General features: G+C 50.1%; 2 protein-coding genes across 3 annotated transcripts; one reads left to right on the forward strand and one right to left on the reverse strand.

Moving 5' to 3' along the window:
• Positions 1-3,595: 3,595 nt before the first annotated feature.
• Positions 3,596-21,630, forward strand: Ciao3 (cytosolic iron-sulfur assembly component 3). 2 transcript variants are annotated; one of them, XM_087203076.1, is made up of 12 exons: positions 3,596-3,763; positions 4,897-4,992; positions 12,139-12,282; positions 12,595-12,727; positions 14,429-14,563; positions 14,963-15,081; positions 15,844-15,973; positions 16,509-16,581; positions 16,905-17,042; positions 17,518-17,675; positions 17,820-17,969; positions 21,443-21,630. In XM_087203076.1, the coding sequence occupies exons 1-12, from the start codon at positions 3,698-3,700 to the stop codon at positions 21,523-21,525; spliced, it is 1,425 nt and encodes a 474-aa protein (XP_087059202.1). In that variant the 5' UTR covers positions 3,596-3,697; the 3' UTR covers positions 21,526-21,630. The 2 variants fall into 2 exon arrangements, with proteins under 2 accessions (XP_087059202.1, XP_004873881.1); XM_004873824.4 differs by lacking the exon at positions 21,443-21,630 and having other exon boundaries at positions 17,820-18,621.
• Positions 18,740-21,443, reverse strand: Haghl (hydroxyacylglutathione hydrolase like). Its single transcript, XM_087203079.1, is given in 10 exon segments — positions 18,740-19,003; positions 19,005-19,057; positions 19,371-19,454; positions 19,684-19,785; positions 19,945-20,024; positions 20,027-20,210; positions 20,285-20,399; positions 20,476-20,508; positions 20,510-20,538; positions 20,923-21,443. Coding segments are annotated over 10 exon segments (894 nt in total). The 5' UTR covers positions 21,028-21,443; the 3' UTR covers positions 18,740-18,894.
• Positions 21,631-21,832: the final 202 nt, after the last annotated feature.

Raw genomic sequence — 21,832 nt, forward strand, 5'->3', positions numbered from 1 at the left:
TGCACTGCCATACCCATATCCACAGAGCCTGCTGTCTGCCAGTGAGGCATTCTGTACCCTTCAAGTCTCACTGCCAACATGGGGCCTTGAGGGAACTCAGAGGCCAGAGCCGTGTGACAGGAATGGCAAGAGACAGGCCTGGGGACACCCCTAGGCAGAGGTGACCCATGGATGGCAGAGGTCTGGGCTGATTCACCCAGAATTTCCTAAGCATGAGTCATAGGGAGACCCTCTGTGGTAGTTAGCTTTCTGTCATGGGAATGAAATCCTTTAGGCAGTCAGCTTAGAAAAAAGGGAACTGTTTGGCTCATAGTGGTGGAAGTTTCAGCTCTCAGTCATTTTGCCTTGTTGCTTTTGGACCTGTGTCAAGCCAGCACATCATGACAGGAGTGCATGGTACAGAGGGCGCTACCTTCCTCAAGGCAACTAGAAGAGTAGAGGACAGATGGAGCCCCACTAAGACATACCCTCAGCGACCTCACTTTCTCCCAAGAGGCCCCAGCTCCTCCCAATAGCATATAGGCCTTGGAGGACACTCTTAGTCAGAACCACAGCTGCTCATGCTAACAAAACAGCTGGCTCGCATGTCACAAAGTATGGGAGAGGAGTCAGCTGCCACGTCCGCTGCCTAGTCATGAGCATCTTCTTTACCTTGGGGCATAGAGGCCACATTGGCCTTCCCTGTCCTCAGGCCATTCCCTGGGAAATGTCTTTGCATCCTACATGAGTGGACAGAGGCTTATGGCCCAACCTCCCCAACCCATCCACTTGCCAGGCAGCTTCTGACCCCAAACTTAACACCTTTTGGTGCTGTGGGCAGGTGATCCTGTGAAGCTGGGGCAGGGGACCCTTATGGACTCTAGATATTCCTCCCACCCCACACAGGGCCCTAATTTGGGCAACAAGTGACCACATGAGCTCCAAGGAGTGAGATCCACTTCTCTATGTGAACCCTTTTTTATTTGGGTGGTACTGAGAATCTGCAGTTGAGTGGGAAGAAGTCCCATGCAATGTCCACCAAGGCTGGCCATGCTGCCTCGGCACCCTTTGTGGGTAACATCAGTTTTGCCCTATGTTGGTGTCCAGACTGCTGTAACAAATGGCCACAGATTGGTGCTTCAAACAATAGACATTCATCCTCAGAGTCTGGAAACCAGAAGTCTGAGATAAGGTGTGGGCAGGGCCACATACCCTCCACAGGCTCCAAGTAGGGCCCTTCCTGCTCTTCTTGGTTCTGGTGACTTCAGGTATCCATCTTCCCACTGTGTATCTTTCCCCTCTCTTACCCAAACATCTGCCCTTGGATTTTAGGCCACCATAGTCAAAGATGGTCTCATCATGAGATCCTTAATGCATTTACATCTACACAGACCCATTTTCTACACAGACTCACATTCACACACTCCAGGTGGATACATCTTTGAGAGGCCCTTATTCAGCTCACCATAGCCCTTATCTCCTGGCCCCTGTGAGATGGGAGAAGGCCCCACAATGTCCTGGTCTCTCCTTCTAAGGGCTGGCAGCTTGTGAAGATTATGGGCTGGACCTTGGAGCTGAGAGCTGGAGGGGAGCTTCAGGGTGACAGGCTCTATGCAATGGATATACAAGACCCAGGCAAGTAACCTCAGCTACTCAGGAGGCAGAGACAGGAGGACTCCAAGTTCAAGCCCAGCCTGGGCAATTTAGTGACTTAGTGAGTGTCTTAGTTACTTTGCTCATTGCTGAGACAAAATACCTGGCACCCAAAGTTAGAGGAAGAAAGGTTTATTTTTATTTGTTGTTGTTTGGTTGGTTTTTTTTTTTTTTTTTGAAACGGGATCTCACTTTGTAGTTCAGGCTGGCTCTGAACTCACTATGTAGCCCAGGTCGTCTCCCTACGATCCTCCTGCCTCAGCCTCCTGAAGTGTTGGGATTACAGGCATGCACCACCACACCCAGCTGTTTGTTCATTTTTTTGAGATTTGCTATGTAGCCCAGGCTGACCTTGAACTTGTGGCAATCTTCCTGCCTCAACCCAAGTGCTGGGATTACAGGTGTGCACCTCCATGCCCAGCCAAAGGAGGAAAGGTTTATTTTAGCTCAGTTTGTAGAGGTTTCAGTCCATACTCGGCTGGCTCCAAGGTAGGGTGACATGGCAGAGGGGCATGGGAGAGGAGAAATATCCATGGCAGAGCAGGCAGATGGCAGGAAGCAGCAAGCAGCAAAGCAATCCTCCCCTTCCCATTTATCCCATCAAGGCTAAAGCCCTTTGAGTGGTGCCACCCACACCCAAGGGGGGCCTTCCATTATCCACACCCATATGCTAAACCAATTTAGCTATCACACATTCTTAATCCCAGTATCACACACCCTAGATCCGTCCATCTCTGAAAAGCTTCATCCATGAATCCATGAGGCTTTGGTGGCCATCTAGATACAAGCCAACATAGGGCAACCAACATAGAGCAAAACTGATGTTACCCTCAAAGAGGACCTGGGCTGCATCCCCAGCCTTGGTGGACAGTATGGGCAACAGGATGCTGACACTTTCACCCAACTGCAGATGAGTGGCAGGGGGCAAAGGAAGGGAGCTGCACCCAAGGCACCTGCTAGTCCAGGGAAGGGTGCCCACAGAGGTCATACCTCACAGCAGCCCCAAGGTTCTGCCAGCCTTGTTCAGTGTCCCCAGGTGGCCCTCATGTTCTCCCTCCCCGCTCCCTGACGTGTGTAAACCCTGGTGTTCCCAGCATCCAGCTTAGGGACTTGCACATGGGAAGCTCAAGGTAAATACTCACTAATGATGATGATGAAACAATTCGCAAAATAGGAGCACAGGGACCCAGAGGCACCACAGCAAGGGTCTGCAGAGAAATGATTAATGAGAGACTGTGGCGGGGTGGGGTGTGGGGAGGGTGAGGAGCCTGCCCAGAGCAGCAGAAGAACCTTCTGTGTATGGGTGGGTAGAGACTGTGCACAGAAAGCCCTGGTTCTGCTTTCTGAACCAGAAACTGGCTCTGGGGCTGGGGGTGCAGCTCAGTGGTGAGTACTTGCCTCCTATTCACAGAGCCCTCAGTTCCATCCCCAGCACCACAAAAATAAAATAAATAAAACCAGCCAAGGGCTGGGGATTTAGCTCAGTGGTTCCGCTGCCTGCCTCACAAGCACAAGGTCCTGAGCTCGATCCCCGGTACCATAAAAAAAGAAAAAGTAGAACTCCTTTCTTTCCCTGGGCTTGAAATTGCAATCCTCCTGCCTCAGTCTCCCTAATTGCTGGGATTACAGGCATGTGCCACCATGCATGGCTAGCTCTACCTTTTCTTTCTCTCTTTCTCTTTTTCTTTCGTTTCTTTTCTTTTTTTTTGGAGACAGGATCTCCCTATGCGCAATTTAGGCTAGCCTTGAACTCATTATGTAGCCCAGGGTGGCCTTGAATTCATAGCAATCCTCCTGCCTCAGCCTCTTGAGTGCTAGGATAACAGACACGCGGCATCACGCCCAGAAAAAAAAGGTTTGGTCTTGAGTGTCTGTGACCCCGGACACAAAAGTCGCTGTGCTAGAGATCGCCAGCAGAAGGCGCGCACCACTCAATTCCATCAGTCCTAGAACAAGACGGGCATGCGCCGAGCGGAGTGCTTTCCGGCAGCGTGGCGGAACAACCTCTTCCTTTCGCGCTATTTGGCGACACCTGCACCCTATACCCAGCGGCAGTGCGGCCAGCATGGCGTCGCTCTTCAGCGGGGCGCTTCAGCTGACGGACCTGGACGACTTCATCGGGCCCTCTCAGGTGGGCCGGCCGGGGCAGCCATGCTGGGGAAAACCAGCCTTCGCTTGCTTCTTCTCCGAACTTGCCCCTGCCCTTGGGCCTCCTCACCCGGGGCCTCCGGGGGGTCTGCCCGCCCGCCTTCTTACCAACAGGGAAACTGAGGCCAGAGAGGGTCGAGTCTCCCAAGCCGGTTATTGTGCTCAGGGTGTTCAGGGGGACCGGGAAGCGTTCAGGGATCGCAGGCCCGCGTCAGCTCACATGGCCCAGTGGAAACACGTGGGGGCTAATTACTGTGCTGCCCTCACAGCCACTGTCCCTTAGTGCCATCCTGCTGAGGATGCAAAGGCAGGAGTGGAGCTGGCCACCTCTGCACACCTATGGGCATGTCCTGCCAGCACTCTGGATTTGGGGGGGCGGGTGTCCACAGGGGTCACGACAGGAACTGCTCAGTGATGTTGACCTGGACCTAACCCCACAGAGGATGACAGAGCTTGCTCCTACAGGGGACCGGTCACACCTGGATGTCCCTCTCTGTGGCTCTGTTCGGCCATAGCCAAGGAGACCCAGACAAGGAGGAGCACTGATTCAATACCCAGGCAGGATGAATCACCTCCTGCCAGGGCTCAGTGGGGTTAGTTACTTTCAGGAAGGCAGTGGCCATCATGGTTCTTGTGGAATGAGGAAAGAGAACTCAAAAAGATGGGGAAAGAGCTGTGCCTTTCCTCAGGTCAGTGGGTGGGAGGTGACCTCTAGACTTCCAAGAAAGCATTCCTGCCCAGCCCTTGGCTTCCTTTCAGTAGCCCTTAATACTGGCCTGTACGTGGTGGCTGCTATCTGCACTTAGGATGAAGGTCAGGTTGGTGGTTTCTGCTGATGTGTAGTTTACAGGCCCATTTGCACTGACCTTCATGCCGTTCTGGACCTGCAAAGTGAGTGACCTTCATGTTAGAAATCAGTGTCCAATGCAGAGCAGGGTAAGAGCTGAAGTTTGGGATGGTTCCAGTGGCAAGAAGATGGTGGAACTGGCCTCCATCTTAGAGTGTGCAACTCAGGGCCGAGTGCCATGCCATGTGGCCAGCCAATCTTGAGGCCTGGCTTCCTTAAAAGCCTCTGCTCCTTCACAGGGTCTGCTTTGGGGTCTCTTTCCCATGTAGGATTGCATCAAGCCTGTGAAGGTGGATAAGAGGCCAGGAAGCACTGTGGCCAAGATTCAGATTGAAGATGATGGGAGCTACTTTCAAGTTGATCAAGTAAGACACAAGAGGCTTCACCACGGTCCAGCTGGGAGGGCCTGAAACACACCTTATCTGCCTAATCCAGTCATGAACATGACGACCTTGAGACTTTCCACATCTCACCAGTCCTTTCTCACTGGTCAAATTGACTGACCATTGTGGGAGCCAGGGCCAGGGTGTCTGGGGAGAGTGAATGGGTCATGTAGGCCGAGTAGCATGTTTGGCTTTTTCTCAGAGGGGCTCTTTTGCAGAGATGGTAGGTCTCATCTCAGTTCTAGTTGTGTAAGACTTTCTGGTTCCAGCCCCTCATTCTTGGAGCACACCCACTTCCTCTCTGGTTAAGAGTCAGTAAGATCCTGATGTGATGATGTTAAAATTCACCATTTGGACTTTAGAGAACATCTTCGAAGTCCCGTACATTGCTGTGCTGAGAAATAATGTCCTACCTAGCCCCACCCTGGGAGCCTGGTCTAGCAATCCATCGTGAGTAGGGTAGGAACCTCAGGGTAGTCCATAGTTTGAGATCTCTGTGAAGGACAAACAGTAGGATTGAGCAGTCACAGGAAGAGCCAGTCCAGGAATGTGGCCCTGTAGCATACCATGGCACCTGCCAGAGTCTGGTGCAGCAGGAGAACTTGGTATCAGGAGGTGTCCTACAAATGAAGGGATTCAGGGAAGGTGCTGGGGCACAAGAGGTAATGCTGTCCATTGGGGTAGCGGCTGATGAAGAACACAGCAGCTTCACTCCACACAGCATCATAACCCAGGCCCATTGGTGTCCTGCACAGGCCTAGCAGAGAACCAGTTGAAGAGACTTCCAGCCCAGCATCTTTTCTCTAAGTTGCATGCTGGGCCCCAGCAGCTCTGCTGGCCCTGGCTCAGACCATTCCTGTGTTTGTAGAGAAAGTGAGATATTCAAGCTAAGATCATTTCGCATAAGAAAAGCCACTGAGGGTTGTCCTGCAGCCCCTCCTCCCACTTGAATTTCAGGATCCACAGCCTGTGTGCAGCTTGGGAAACAACAACCCCTCCAGGACTCCTTAGGGGGGCAGGTCCTCTCTCTGTTTCTGTGCTGACTTAATGCAACCAGGCCTCATTCATGCAATTCTGATGTATCAGCCAAGTTAGAATTAGATGTCAGTATGAAGATTTAGGATATGTATGAGCATTTATGCAATAGGTATTTAGTTTTTAAGAAACTGAACACCATATAAGCCCAGCCAGCCCCCATATTGGTTGTCAGGAGTGTTACTTATGTACATCTTTTTTTTTTTTTTTTAATTCTTTTATTGGTACATTGTAGGTATACAACACAATTACATTTCTCACTGGGAATTGTACCTTTACATAATGCATCTTGGCTCTTATTTTTTCCCCATTCCTAGCCCTCCCTTCACGCCCTCCACCTTTCCCTATTTACAAAGACTTTATTTCCATTTTTTCCGTTTCTCATCATTTTTCCTTTCCCTTCTTTCCTTTCCCCTTCCCCTCCCACTACCCCTACCCCTTTGGACCTTTTCTTCCTATTTTACATTATCGATTATTCATTCTAATCATTGGTACATTTTAGGTATACAATATAATGACCTTCATCATTGGAAATTTGCACCTTTACATAGTTTCTCTTCGTTCTTATTTTACACCCTTGCCCAGCCCTCCCTTCAACCCCTCCAGTCCTCCCTATTTACAAAGATTTTGTTCCTATTTTTCCATTTTCTCATATTAATCCCATTCCCTTCTATCCTTTCCCCTAGCCCTCCCACTTCCTTCCCCTTTGCCCCTTTTCTTCCTATTTCACATTACCTATTATACATTTAGTCCTTATTTACACTTTCAGTTTCTCACACCAGAGAAACTATTTGCTATTTATACATGTGTGTCCTGTTTATTTCACTTAAGAGTATGGCCTCAATGTGCATCCACTTAGCTATAAATGTCTCTAATTTCTCATTTTTTATGGCTGAGTAGTACTCCATTTTATTTTTAAAAAACGACATTTTCTTTATCCACTCTCCAGTTGATGGGCATTTGGGCTGTTTCCAAGTTTTAGCTATTACAAACTGTGCTGCTATGAACATGGGCACACATATATCACTGTGGTATGATTCTTTTAATTCTTTGGGGAAGATCCCCAGCAGTGGAATAGTGGGGTCAAATGGGACTTCCAGTCCTAGTTCTTTGAGATATCTCCATACTGATTTCCACAGTGCTTGCACCAGACTACACTCCCACCAGCAGTGGAGCAGGGTTCCTCTTTCCCCACAGCCCCGCCAGCATTTGTTATTGGTTGATTTCATGATAGCAGCCATTCTTTCTGGAGTGAAGTGGAATCTCAGCATTGTTTTCATTTGCCTCTTTCAAATGACCAGTGATGTTGAACATTTTTTCATGTATTTATTTGCTATTTCTACTTCTTTGTCTGAGAAATGTCTATTCATTTCAGATGCCCATTTTCGGATTGGGTCTTTAAATTTGGGAGGTCTGATCTTTTTAATTTCTTTATAGATTCAAGATAGTAGACCTTTGTCTGAGGAAGAGCAGGTGAAGATTTTTTCCCACATTGTGGGTTGTCTCTTCACACTGCTGGTGGTTTCTCTTGCTGTGCAGAAGCCTTTTAATAAGAAGAGATCCCACTTGTTGATTGTTTGTACTAGTTCACGGGCAACTGAGGTTTTGTTTATAAAATCTTTTCCTACACCGATGTCTTCAAGGGTTCTACCTAACCTCTGTTCCAACTCGTTTAGAGTTTCTATTTTAATATTTAGATCTTTAATCCATTTTGATTTTAGTTTAGTGCATGGTGAGAGATATATGTCTAGTTTTCATCTGTGGCAAGCTGAAGCCCAATTTTTCCAGCACCATTTATTAAAGAGGCTATCTTTCCTCCAGTGAGGGTGTTTGGCTCCTTTATCGAAGATGAGATGGCTGAGTGTGTCTGGCGTTGTTTCTGCATCTTCTAATCTGTTCCACTGGTCCTCAGGTCTGTTTCTTTGCCGGTACCATGCTGTATTTATCACAGTAGCTTTGTAGTATAGTTGCAGGTTGGGGATTGTGATACCCCCTGCCATGTCTCTGTTACCTAGAATTGCTTTTGCTATTCTGGGTCTCTTCTTGTTCCAAATGAATTTTTGGATTGTTTTCTCAAGGTCCATGAAGTATGCTGCTGGGATCTCAATTGGAATTCCATTAAATCTATATAGCAGTTTTGGAAGTATGGCCATTTTCACTATATTAATCCTTCCTACCCAGGAACAGGGGATGTCTGTCCATTTTCTGATATCATCTTCAATCTCTCTTTTCAGAATGCCATAGTTTTCAGAGAAGAGGTCTTTGATTTCTTTCATTAGGTTGATTCCTAGGTATTTCAATTTTTTAGATGCTATTGTGAAAGGAATTATTTGCCCTATTTCTATCTCAGTGAGTCTGTCATTTGTGTAGAGGAAAGCTATTGATTTTTATGTGTTGACCTTGTAACCAGCTACTTGACTGAATTTGGTTATTAAGTCCAGAAGACTTTTGGTGGAGTTCTTGGGGTCTTCCATATGGAGTATCATGTCATCTGCAAATAATGATAATTTGACTTCATTTCCTATCTTTATTCCTTTTCTTTCTTTCTCTTGTCTAATTGCCGTGGCTAATGTTTCCAGAACTATATTGAACAAGAGTGGTGAGAGTGGACATCCTTGTCTTGTTCCTGATTTTAGTGTGAAGGATTTCAGTTTTTGACCATTTAGTATGATATTGGCTGTTGGTTTTTCATAGATGGCTTCTATCAGTTTGAGGTAGAGACCATCTATTCCAATTTTTTGTAGGGTTTTTATCATAAATGCATGTTGGATTTTGTCAAATGCTTTTTCTGCGTCTATGGAGATAATCATATGGTTTCTGTCCTTGGCTCTATTGATATAGTGTATTACATTGATTGATTTTCGTGTATTGAACCATCCCTGCATCCCTGGAATGAATCCCATTTGATCAGGGTGTATGATCTTTTTGATGATCTTCTGCATTCTGTTTGCCATTATCTTATTAAGGATTTTTGCATCTATGTTCATTAGTGAGATTGGCCTGTAGTTCTCTTTTTCAGTTGGGTCTTTCTCTGATTTGGGAATCAAGGTGATGCTTGCTTCCAGGAATGAATTTGGGAGTATTGCTTCCCTTTCAATTTCATTGAAGAGTTTAAACAGTAGTGGCAGCAGTTCCTCTCTAAATGTCTTGTAGAATTTGGCAGTGAAGCCATCAGGGCCTGGGCTTTTCTTAGTTGATAAGTTTTTAATTACATTTTCAATTTCATTGGTTGATATTGGGTTGTTCAGAATTTTTAGGTCTTCTTCGTTCAACTTTGGTAATTCATATGTATCTAGGAATCTGTCCATTTCCTCTGTGTTGTCCATCTTATTGGCGTGTAGGTTCTGGAAGTAGGTATTGATGATCCTCTGGATTTCTGCTGGGTCTTTTGTAATTTCACCCTTTTCATTCCTAATTGCATGGATTTGGGCCTTTTCTTTCCTTTTTCTGACAAGATTGGCTAAGGTTTTGTCAATTTTGTTGATTCTTTCAAAAAACCAACTCTTGGCTTCATTGATTTTTTTGTATCATTCTCTTAGTCTCCATTGCATTGATTTCTCCTCTGATCTTTATAATTTCCTCCCTTGTATGAGCTTTGGGGTTGTCCTGCTCTTCTTTTTCTAGAAGCTTGAGGTTCAGCATCAGGTTGTTTAATTGGGCTCGTTCTGTTTTCCTAATACGCATATTCACTGCTATGAATTTCCCTCAGAAGACTGTCATTTAATTGAAGGAACTGTCTGATTTCTTCTTTAATTTCCTCTGTGACCCATTGGTTATTCAGAAGTGTGTTGTTCAATTTCCACATGTTTATGAAATTTTTTGAGTTTCTTTTGCTATGGATCTCCAGTTTCATCACACTATGGTCTGATAATATACAGGGGATTACTTCAATTCCTTTGCACTTACTTAAACATGTTCTATGTGTGAGTGTGTGGTCTACTTTGAAGAATGACCCATGTGCAGCTGAGAAGAATGTGTATTCTGATTTTGTGTGGTGGAAGACTCTGTAAACATCTGTTAAGTTCATTTGTTCAAGAGTTCGATTGAGTTCTAGTATTTCATTACTTATTTTTTGTCTAGTTGATCTATTTATTTGTGACACTGGGGTGTTGAGGTCCCCCACTACAATTGTATTAGTGCATATATGACTTTTCATGTCCATTAGTATTTGTTTTATATAGTTGGGCGCACTAGTGTTTGGTGCATAGATATTTATGATTGTCATCTCTTCCTCTTGGATTCTTCCCTTTACAAGGATGTAGTGTCCTTCTTTGTCTCTCTTAATCAGTGTTGGTTTGAAATCTACTTGATCTGCAAAGAGGATAGCTACTCCTGCTTTTTTTTGGGTTCCTGTCACATGGAGTATTGTTTTCCACCCTTTAACTTTCAGTCTATGAGTTTCCTTTTGAATTAAGTGTGTTTCTTGTATGCAGCATATTGTTGGATTTTGCTTCTTGACCCATTCTGCCAGTCTATTTCTTTTGATTGGTGAATTGAGACCATTAACATTGATGGTTATAACTGAAACGTATTGACTTGTCATTGCCATGACTTTTTCTTTTTGTTGGGTTCTCCCCCTTTACATTTAATTTCTTGTCATGCCAGATGAGTTCATTCTGCTTTGCTTCCTGGGGTTGTGATCCTCAATGTCTGTTCCTAGGATATTATGTAAAATTCTTTGGAGTGCTGGTTTGGTATTCACGAAGTTCCTAAGGTGCTCTTTGTCATGAAAGTCTCTTATTTCTCCATCCATTTTGAAAGATAGTTTTGCAGGGTACATCATTCTTGGTTGGAGGCTGTTTTCTTTTAGGTCTTGGAATATGTCACTCCAAGCTCTTCTTGCCTTGATGGTTTGTGTTGAGAAGTCTGCTGTGATTCTGATGGGCTTTCCTTTGTATGTGATTTGTTTCTTTTCTCTAACTGCTTGTAGAACTTTGTTCTTCTGTTGGGTTTCTGGAATGCTAACAATTATATGCCTATGTGTAGATTTTTTTTGATCAAGGCTATTTGGAGTCCTATATGCCTCACTTATCTGTATGTCAAGCTCTTTTCCCCTGTTTGGGAAGTTTTCTGCCATTATTTCTGTGAAGAGATTTTTTATGTCATCTGCACTCTCTCCTGTTTCTGCATTGAGCCCAATCAGTCTTATGTTATTCTTCTTTGCATCATCTAGCAGCTGCTGGATTGATTTCTCATGTCCCCTTATAATTTTGAAGCAATTTTTCTTTTCCTGGTCACTAATTGCAGTCTTATCTTCTATATCTGAAATTCTCTCTTCACATTGGCTCATTCTGCTGTGTAGACTTTCAGTGGAGTTTTTCATGTCCTGGAAATCTATTTGCATCTGTTTTATGGATTCCATTTGTTTCTTATGTTGGGATTCCATCATGTTCCTGAGCTCCTCTTTAGATTTATTAATCATGTCTTGCACTAGGGGCACAATTTCTCCTGTTATCTGAGAAATTATTTCTGATTTTATTTTTTCCAGATCCCCTTTTGTTGCCAGTTCAGTGGGTCCAGGTGGTTGAGTATCAGAGTGTCCCATCTCATTTCCCTTTGGGGTTGCTTTAGGTGATCTGGAAGTCTGGTTTTGAGACTTATTTACATGTTTTCTCATTTAGACTGGGGTGGGGGGCTGTTAGCACCTGCACGGATTACCTCCTCTGAGCTGGGAGAGGTGGGACAGGGGCTAGGAGCAGTGGTAGGGATGGTGGCCCAAAAGCCCTTTCCTCTGGGCTGGGAGCAGCGGGAGGGATGGTGACTGGGAAGCCCCTTCCTCTGGACCAGGAGCAGTGGGACGGCGGCTCAGAAGCCCCTACATCTGGGCCAGGAGCAGCAGGACTCAGTACCATGGTCTGGTGTCCTCTGCGTCTTTGTAGTGTGGATCCAGGTGGCTGTACAGAGGAGCGGGGCTGCGGGGGGGGTCCAGTGGATTGTTGCCAGGGCGCGGGCTGATTTGTGGCATGTTCCGCACGACTCGGGACCTCGGTAGGGTGTGTCAGGGGTGTTACTTATGAATGGAAGGGTAAAGGGTCCTGTGGAGTCCTTGTTCCTTCAGAGGGACCCTTGGTCTGTGTCCTCCCTCCCCTGCAGGACGGTGGGACCAGGAGGCTCGAGAAGGCCAAAGTCTCACTGAATGACTGCCTGGCATGCAGTGGCTGTGTCACCTCAGCAGAAACTGTGCTCATCACCCAGCAGAGCCATGAGGAGCTGCGAAAAGTTCTAGATGCCAATAAGGTACCTGGTGATTGACCGCAGCACCCTCCAGTGCGATTCATTGGGGACAGCTACTTCAATGCTGCTCGTCTTGTCTTCTGGTGACTCCCAGGTCTGAGTTTTCTTGTGGGCTCTTGGTGACTTACTTGTTGGTGTTGTCTGATATTGAAAGTGCCAGGCCCTAAACTTCAGGTTTTAAGTATATACCAGTGACAGACCTTGATGGGGCTACACATTCTCTCCAGACCAATGACATCTGGCTGCACCAAGTTGGTCAACCAGGAATCTGCATAGAACCTGTGGAGTAAGCAACTTGTCTCCTCTGCTTTGCAGACAGTGCCACCGGATCAGCAACAGCTGGTTGTCCTTTCAGTCTCACCCCAGTCCAGGGCATCACTGGCTGCACGGTTCCAGCTGAGTCCTACAGACACTGCCAGAAAACTAACTTCATTCTTCAAAAAAATAGGTAGGCACAGAACCGTGGGTGAGCACTACAGCTCCAAAACTGGAGGGTGTCTGGTGTTAGGGGCTCTTCCCACCTCTGAGTCACAAGCTGCTCAACTCTGAATTTAAACACTATTCTGAATCTGACTCCAGATTGAAGTTGTACTTTCACAGTTGAGAGCAGTGCCTTAAAGAGGAGCCATCTGAGGGCTGGGTATTTAGCTCAGTGGTCCTGCTGCCTGCCTTGCAAGCGCAGGGACCCATGTTCGATCCCCAGTAACCAAAAAAAAAAAAAAGAGGAGCCATCTGAGCTGGGTGTGGTGGTGCATGCCTACACTCTCAGCACTTAGGAGGATGAGACAGGAGGATCACAGTGAGTTCAAGGCCACCCTGAACTACATAGCAACACCCTGTCTCAAAACAAACACAAAAATAGAAAAGAAGCCACCTGAATTCTACTTTTGCATTTTCCCTGAGCCCATATTTTTTTTAGTTACTGTTTTTAAGGCACATTTTCCAGGTCTGTGTTGGTTTCAGGTTTGAGTCAACTTTGGTTGGATTCTGGGCCAGGAGCTGGGCTTGGGTAGAACTTGGATGTTTGAAGTGCCCCCAACTAAATTGGGGTTTCAATATCAGAGCTGCTGGCACTCTCCTGCCCTAACTGGAAACAAAAGGAGGCTGGGTATGGGCCTTTTATCCCGTTCATGGGATGCTCCTTTCACCTGACAGGCAGACTGATGCTTAGTTCTCCACCTATATCCAGAGTAACTTGGTAGATGCCCTGTGGCTCCCATCTGACCTGTATCTGGGTTGTGCTGCCAGCCATCACTCTGGTGCTGGGACCTTGAGTCCCCATTGTCCAGGAATTCCAACCTGGGGCAGCCCCTAGTTCTGACAGAGGATTAAAGTTCAGCACCCCACCACCATAGGAAACAAATTCAAAGATTTTTTCTTCCCAGGTCCAAGGCAGGGAGGATTCAGCAAGTCAAGAGGCCAGTCCTTTTCTGGAGTCCAAACAGGTTTCCTGCAGGGAGTTTTGGTTGCCGGATTTAGGGCACACAAGCACAAGTTCCACAGAAACTCTGCTGAGAAATGTTCTCTGCAGCTCGTTACACAGCCTATACCAGGCGGGTATGGGTGGTTGTCCTGTGGGCAATGTGGTTACTAGGAGGTAGTTGTATGAGGCAGACCTCTGGAAGTCCCACACTAAGTAGCTGAAAGCAGGTGGAGAACAGGAAACTATGTCCAGGGGACTGAGCTCTCCCTCTGGTATGAGAGCTAAGCAATACTCAAAATGGATATTGAGACAACAAAATTACAGGAATTCACTACAGTAGGGTTGATGCCTTGTGGGAAGCAGGTGCCCCCCCACCCCCACCCCAGCACTTGGGCTGTCCACATGGCACAAACTGATATATAAAACTGTGCTGGGCCGGGGATTTAGCTCAGTGGTTTCGCTGCCTGCTGCGCAAGCGCAAGGACCTGAGTTCAATCCCCAGTACTAAAAAAACAAAAAACAAAAACAAAAACAAAACTGCTTCCTGGGCTGCCATGGAAACATCTGAGGGGCTGCTGAAGGGCAAATCCCTGCTTGAGGGGTGTATGTGTGTATGAGGCATCAATGCTGCTGCTGCTGCTGTCATCAGCACAGGAAAGGCCACTGTGATGTCAGTTCTGGCCATGGCTGAGGTCAAGCATATGTGTGCCTTCCATTGCCTTCTAGGGGCACACTTCGTCTTTGATACCACCTTCTCCAGAAACTTCAGCCTCATTGAAAGCCAGCGAGAATTCGTGCAGCGATTCCGAGGACAGACTGACTCCAGAAAAGCCTTGCCTGTGCTAGCTTCCGCCTGTCCAGGTGTGCTCATGGATGTACAGACAGCGTGAGATTCAAGTTCAAGGGAGGTTAAAATTTGACATGATACCAACAGCTTGTCATGGGAAAGCAGGAAGGATGGTGGGAGGAGGCAAAAGCAGGTTAGAAGTATCGGCACCATTAGGTTGTTGGAGGAGGAGGCACCGTGGGGCCTAGAAGTCACCTGCAGCCACCAGCTCCCTTTGGCAATCACCTGGATACTGACACTCCACGTGCTGGTGGTGGTGACAGAATGGGAATGGTTTTTAATGCCACTGCAATTTTTTGTATGAGTTGGTCCACCCCCAGAATGTCATGTCATGCTACGTGGAGAGGCTGTCTGTGCACCGCCCCCATGCCTGCCCTGTGCCCTTACCAAGACATGTATTCCTGTTGGCTCAGGCTGGATCTGCTATGCTGAGAAGACCCACGGCAGCTTCATTCTTCCCTACATCAGCACAGCCAGGTCCCCACAGCAGGTCATGGGCGCCCTGATCAAGGACTTCTTTGCCCAGCAGCAGGTAACAGCTTTGGGCCATCCTCAGGCATCACACTGGGGCATGGCCAGCTGTGAGCCATGAGCCACAGGTGGCCGTGCCAGCCCATTGCTGTGCAGCTGTGGGATGTCAGAGCCCTTGCTTATGGCCAAAGCACCTTCTGGAGGTGTTTGGGGTCACACAGATCTTGGTGGACACTTCCTCCAGAGCCAGCCTGGCCTCGCTCTCATTCCTGTTCAGCCAGCCTACCGCTGCCAAAGCTGTTTGTCTTCTGCTGGTCACCAGGGGGCCCAGCTCTGACAGAAAGGTACTTGTCATTTGCCCAGAGGTAGCCAGCCACAGGATCTGGAAGCAATGGCTAAAGCCAACCAGGTCAGAAGCTGCATAAGTGAGGAGCTCCTGCCTCTGGGAACAGGGGAGGGACTGACTGCACTAACCTCAACCACACACACTAACTTCACTCTTGCCATGTTCCCTCCCTGTGAACTCAGCCAGACTCCCTTGGTTGTCCTCATTTGCACCATGACCTGCTGCTTCCTGCTAATCCCAGTAGTGCAAGGGTAGGGAGAGCCCTCCCTGCATATTAGGGACATAACCTGGCAGTGGCTGGAGCCTATGGTGTTTACTGACACATCCACTGAATTGTCAGAAAGGCTGCTGGGAAATGCTGTGTGGCTCATGGTCACATGCTGGCCAGCAGCCCTTGGTGACTGTGTCCACAGTCATGCTTCTGTCACATTTGAGATGGAGTCAGGTGGGACTCATGTTTCTGTATTCCCTTTGTAGCACCTGACCCCTGACAAGATCTACCACATCACAGTGATGCCCTGCTATGACAAAAAGCTAGAAGCTTCCAGATCTGACTTCTTCAACCAGGAGTACCAGACTCGCGATGTTGACTGTGTCCTCACAACAGGTGAGGTCACCTTGAGGCCCTGCCTGGCACTTGCCCACAGGCTCTGCCATAGCTCAGTGGAAGGTGGGGGGCTTGCCTCTGCACTTCCCATCTCTTTCTCTGGCCAGAGGTTGGGAGCATTCTCAGCTCACCCTGCAGGGGCCTCGGCCATGGGAGCCCCAAGTAGCACCTCCTTGTTGGCTCCACAGTGAGTCTCTGGGAGGACAGGCGAGAATTTCAGGGTCAGCCCTTTGGCTCACATCTTCACCCTGTGACTGAGTTGAACTGCACCCCAGCTAGTAACAAGACAGGAAGATAGACTGCCTAGGAGGTTGGATAGCCAGCATGGGACCAGCACATTGGCCCTGGCTTACCTTCCCATTGCCCCAGGTCAGGGACAAGGTGGTCCTACCGAGGGTCTTCACAGGTGGGGGTTGTTCTCCCACCACCAACTGGGTGGATGCCAGGGAGCCTCTAGGGCCAGACTGCAGACTGCCAGGGATGCAGATACCTGGAAGCCAAGACCCAGCCTGAGCCCATGCTGTGTCCATTGCAGGGGAAGTCTTCAGGCTGCTGGAGGAGGAGGGGGTGTCACTGGCAGAGCTGGAGTCAGCCCCTCTGGACAGCCTGTGAGTCGGTGAAGGGAGCCGGGAACCGTGATTTTGGCTTCAGATGTGACCTGTGGGATGGGACAGTGCCCTCTTTCTTCCCTGTGGCCTGTCTTTGGGTGCAGGAGGACCTGAGCTCATGTCATCAGTGGAGCCCAGCCTTGTGGAGGTCTGAGCTCCCCAAGAAGCCAGAGCAGCACAGCTGTGTCTCAGATACACCAAGGCCACCAGGGTTCTTTGTGTCTGACTTATTCCCCACTTAGAAAAGCAAATGGCTTAAACTGAGGAGCCTGTAGTTGTGCTGAGGCCCTGCCTTCATCCTCACTGACCAGCCCCTCCCCCAGGACCAGCAGCATGTCTGCCGAGGAGCTCACTGGCCATCGGGGTGGGGGCTCAGGAGGCTACCTGGAGCATGTCTTCCGACACGCGGCCCAAGAGCTCTTCGGAATCCATGTGGCTGAGGTCACCTACAGACCCCTGAGGTCAGTGGGATGGGTTGGAAGGCTGGGCAGGGCAGCTGTGTGGCTCCCTAGGTCAGCACCAGGCCCCTGGGTCCTCTTGCTCTGGTGGGCTTGGTGGAGGGCCTTAGAGCCCTGGGCACTGACAGGGCCCTCCTTGCTGGCTCAGCAATGTGAACTGAGGCCTGTTTCCCCCGCAGCAGAGACCCTGACCAGAGAAGCCAGTATGCACAAGGGTAGTAGGGTACCTGGCACAGTCTGTATGTGTGCTGGGGAGCTGCCTGCATTTGGGTAGGAGGGCTGGACTTTGTGCCTCAAAGCCATCTTTAGGAAAGGAATCCCATCTTACAGACAAGGAAGCAGGCTGGGGTTGTCCCTCCCCTGTCAGGAGAGGGAGAGGATGGGAGCCACCTGGCCATGCCCTCAGGTCCAGCAGGCCTCCCCCTGCTCAAGTAGGAGCTTGCCATTGTGTGATATACACAGTGAGTCTTATTTCCAGGAATAAGGACTTCCAGGAGGTGACCCTGGAGAGGGAGGGCCAGGTGCTGCTGCGCTTCGCCATGGCCTACGGCTTCCGAAACATCCAGAACTTGGTACAGAAGCTCAAGCGGGGCCGCTGCCCCTATCACTATGTGGAGGTCATGGCCTGCCCTTCAGGTAGGTCCTCTCAGGGTGCTAGGACCGTTTGGATAGTGATTTGCCAGTGGGGTTTGGGGGTAGAGTAGTGGGAAGGGGACGTGTGCTGGACCCTCTGCCTTGCACCCTTCTAACACCATGCCAATACTATCTGCTCTGCCACAGGCTGCTTGAATGGTGGAGGTCAGCTCAAGGCCCCAGATGTACCGGGCAGGGAGCTTCTCCAGCAGGTGGAGAGACTGTACAGCATTATCAGGGAAGAGGCACCTGAGGATGCCCCTGGGATCTGGGAGCTGTACCAACACTGGCTGCAGGGTGAGGGCTCAGAGCAGGCCAGGCATCTGCTGCATACACAGTACCATGCTGTCGAGAAGGCCAGCTCGGGCCTCAGTATCCGGTGGTAGGAGGCTGGGGTTCTGCTGGAGCTCACAGGACCAGCAGAGCCATAGACACCAGGGCTCTCCCCAGACTTTGAGATGGGCCACGGGGACTGAAACAGGACACTGGCTATCTCCAGGACCTGGCCAGTGCTGGCCTGCATACCTCCAGACTTTTCCCTGGCCCTGCCAGATGGGAGTGAAGTAGCCAAGGAGGCTGAAGGTCCTCTAGGGTTCTGGAACCTCAGCCAGGTCCCTGAGCACCATCTTTGCCCTTCCTGCCTGTGGCTGTTGCAGTCACTCCTGGGGAGCTTCCTGCCTAGTTTCTAGACTGACCTCCTGAAGCTCGGTGCAGAAAGCAGATGACAGGGCTGACCTGCTGAGTAGGTCCAACAACAGCCCTACAGAGGGACTGGCTGGCAGGAAAAGGAGCCCGGGGCCCTGGAAGTGTGGTATCTGTTGTGAAGCTGTGGGCCTAGGACAGGGCCCCATGTCTTTGGGGTAAGCATCACACCTCAATGCTGGGTCCCCTAGGCCTGTGTCCTACCAAGCTTCACTTTTAATAAAGGGACATGTCCAACAACTGGAAACAGTTGGCTTTTCAAGAGTATGTACAGCACTGAGAAAGGCCTTTCAGGGCTTTATTCAGGGTTCAAAGTCCTGGGTGATGGCCCTTCTCAGCCCCATGAAGCCCCACAGAGATCTTGCCTATACCCCTATAAATGACAGGTGGTGAGTACCACTTGCTGCTCCTCCAAGACTGGGTGGCCAACTGGGCAGGACCTCAGGAGGGTTCCAGAAGCCATCCTCAAGTGGATCCAGTCAGTCAGAGGGCCACAAGGCAAGCAGGCTCCCTTTGTGGCTCATTTCTGCCCAGTTTCACCTAGGAGCTCCCACTGCAGTGCAAGGAGAGCCGGTGCCTGTGGTTGCAGGGGCTCAGCAGCATGCTGGAAGGCTGCTCGCTCCCCACAGCACCTCCAGGACCTCAGCAGGGGCTGTTCAGCCTGTGAACTCTGGCACCGGCTCCTGGGGGGGGGGGGTATCACACTAGGGGGGGCCAGTGGTCTGGCCCACTGCCCATGAGTATGGGGGTAGGGATGGGCAGAGCAGCAAACGATGGAAAAGCACTTAACAGGGCTTTCCTTGGTGCCAGGCACACTTAGCCCAATAAACAGTCTCTAGACTCATTCTAACTATTCAAATGACTGTCCAGGAGGCAAGGCCCCCAGGTAGCCCTTGTCAGCCTACTCCACAGGGAGCCCCCAGGCCCAAGGCTGCCACAGTGATCCTGGCTGGGCTCCCCACCTCCTCCACTAGAAAGCCCAGAAAGGGGCTCTACTCATCCTGCCCTCAGGAAGGGATTATATAGGAACTCCTCTCCCAAGGTTGAGGATACAGTGGTCATGTCATCCTCATCCCTTTTCTGCAATGACCACAGGCCCTTGTCACAATTTTCTGACAGCCCAAGCTGCTTGGATCGGGTCACAGGGGGAGCCATAGCAGAATAGCACATTCCATGTCAGCTGTTTTCCTGAAATCAGTCATGCTGACTCAGGAGCTGTCTTAAGTCCCTGCACCCAAACTCCAGGGGGACACTGCCTATCTTTCCCCTACTCTATTGCCCTCCCAACAGTAGACAAGGAGTGGCCTACCTGGGCCCAGGACAGCTTGGCTCTTAGGTGGTCACTGCAGGGTTCTACTTTATGTGCAAACTTGAGGTTGCTTAGTGTGTGCTCATGGCCACAGAATACCTTCTAGAAGAGAATGCTCAGTGGGTGCCCAGCGCTACCCCAAGAAGTAGAGGCCAGGAAGGTACTCAGATCCCTGGTCTAGGGCAGGGCAGTGCAGAGCATTTGGGTCATTCCAGAGGAAGCACAGGTCTGGAGCCACAGGGAGTGCCAAGGCTGGCTCACCATCTGCGGGGGGAGGGTACCCAGGGTCTCAGCCAGGCTCTGAAACATTTGCTGAGTGCTGCCCTCCAGGTGCCAGCCACTGACAACATGTCCCCTGGAGGAGCGTGGGTCAGAGAAACTGGGGGTTGGGCCACAGTACTGGGATGGGTTGCTGTACCTGAGAAGAGGGCAGGTGGGTCCAGACACTCATCCTCCCACAAGAAGTAGCTCATGTGACCAAAGGTGTGGCCGGGAGTCAGTGGGCATTGGAAATATATGGCCCCAAACTGCAGCAGAGAGGAAGCGGACTGTGAAGGGGCTGGGCAGCTGAACCTTCCCAGTCCTCCTGAGCATAGCTCACCCGCAGCTCCTCACCCTGTGCCAGCTTTCAAGTCAGTACAGAGATGCACTCATCCGCACCCATCACTGCCAGCCCTGGCTGCAGCTGTGTCAGCTCATTTCCACACACATGGTCCCTAGGGACCAACAGGAGGCACCAGATCAGGGCGTGCAGTGTAGAAGAAGAATCCTCTACCCACTGCTCAAGCTCACCAGTGGTGGTAGGTGGTCAGCACAGCAGTCAGACACCCCGTCCCAGCCTGCAATCTCCAGCAACTGGAAGGGATGGAGCTTCAGTGGGTCCGTTGACCCTTTCCATACCAAAGTGCCAGGACCCTAACCTTAACCCAAGGCATCATGGAGTGAGGGAGGCATCTGACAGCTACTGGATGCACCACACATGTGGGGACACCAAAGATGGCCCCAACTTCAGGGTAGCTCCAAGAAACCTTAAATGCCAAATTAGAGATTTTTTTTGGTACCAGGGATCTAACTCGGGACCTTGGCCTTGCAAGGCAGGCGCCAGAACCACTGAGGTAAATCCCCGGCCCCTAAATGCCAAATTAGAGACGAGGCCTGGTCTACTCCAGCTAGGGTGGCTGAAAACCCATCAGGGGGGGTGTGCAGTGGTGCCCCCTGCGGCCCAGAGCTGGCCCTCACCCTCTTGGCCAAGGCCACATTCACTGCCACAGTTTCCCTCTTGTGCTCCTGTATGACCAGGTACATGTAGTTGTCCTCAAGCACAGGGATGACCTTGACCTTCATGGTCGAAAAACTCAGCTGCCCATGCCTCCTCCAAAAGAGGCCCCCAGGCTACTGAGTACTTCTGTGCTGTGCGAGGCAGGATCAGCACACCTGCGCACACACACCCAGTGTGAAAGCAGAGCCCTGCTTTCTGCTCCGGAAGCTAACCAGTTGGCCCGCATGAAATTCATTCCTGGTGCAAGCAGGCCTTTGCAAGGGATGCAGCCCCGCCCGTTGCCTCAGCGAGCCACGTTCCCAGACTGCCCTGCGCCTTTTTTTCCCAGGGCCCGCCCCTAGTCCTGGCAGGTCACTCCTCTACTACAGGCCTCTCCCCTCAAGACGCACTGTCACCCCGTGAGCCACGCCCTCAAGCCGTGCAGCGTAGTTTCCCTCCAGGCCACACCCTCAGTGCCAACAGGCCATGCCTCTTCCGCAGGTCCCGCCCAACCGCTACCTGGGGACCCTAGACCCGGGACAGCCTATTCTCGCCGTCCCCTCACACCTGCAAGGACAACCTAGAAGGCACTCAACAGACTGATGGATAGAGGCGGGGCCTCGGGCGGCTGACGGACCTCGCCTGCGCGGACAGGAGCGCACGTTTTGACCTGGCGCTGGACTCTGGGCACTTCTGGGAAGCCCTCAGGGCATCCGGGCTGAACCAGGCTTTCTGGGGCCCTGTCCTCTGGCTGGGACATCTGCGCCTCGTCTCTCAGGCTGAGTTGGGGAGGGCTGACCACCTTGTTTACCTGCCTATCCCAAGTTCAGGCAGAACCAGGAGGTACACACAAGGTGTCTAATGAGTGTGTGAATCCACATGATAGGATAG

Source organism: Heterocephalus glaber, unplaced genomic scaffold (assembly GCF_053883595.1).
Source record: "Heterocephalus glaber isolate CG9 unplaced genomic scaffold, H.glaber_assembly_v1.0 deba00001781, whole genome shotgun sequence".
NCBI classification, from domain to species: Eukaryota; Metazoa; Chordata; class Mammalia; order Rodentia; family Bathyergidae; genus Heterocephalus; species Heterocephalus glaber.

Excerpts from the sequence above, each read along its gene's own strand:
- Ciao3 (XM_004873824.4), top strand. The coding sequence starts at position 3,698 with ATGGCGTCGCTCTTCAGCGGGGCGCTTCAGCTGACGGACCTGGACGAC. Across the intron at positions 17,043-17,517 it reads GTCACCTACAGACCCCTGAG|GAATAAGGACTTCCAGGAGG; the intron begins GTCAGTGGGATG and ends TCTTATTTCCAG. Across the intron at positions 17,676-17,819 it reads GGTCATGGCCTGCCCTTCAG|GCTGCTTGAATGGTGGAGGT; the intron begins GTAGGTCCTCTC and ends GCTCTGCCACAG.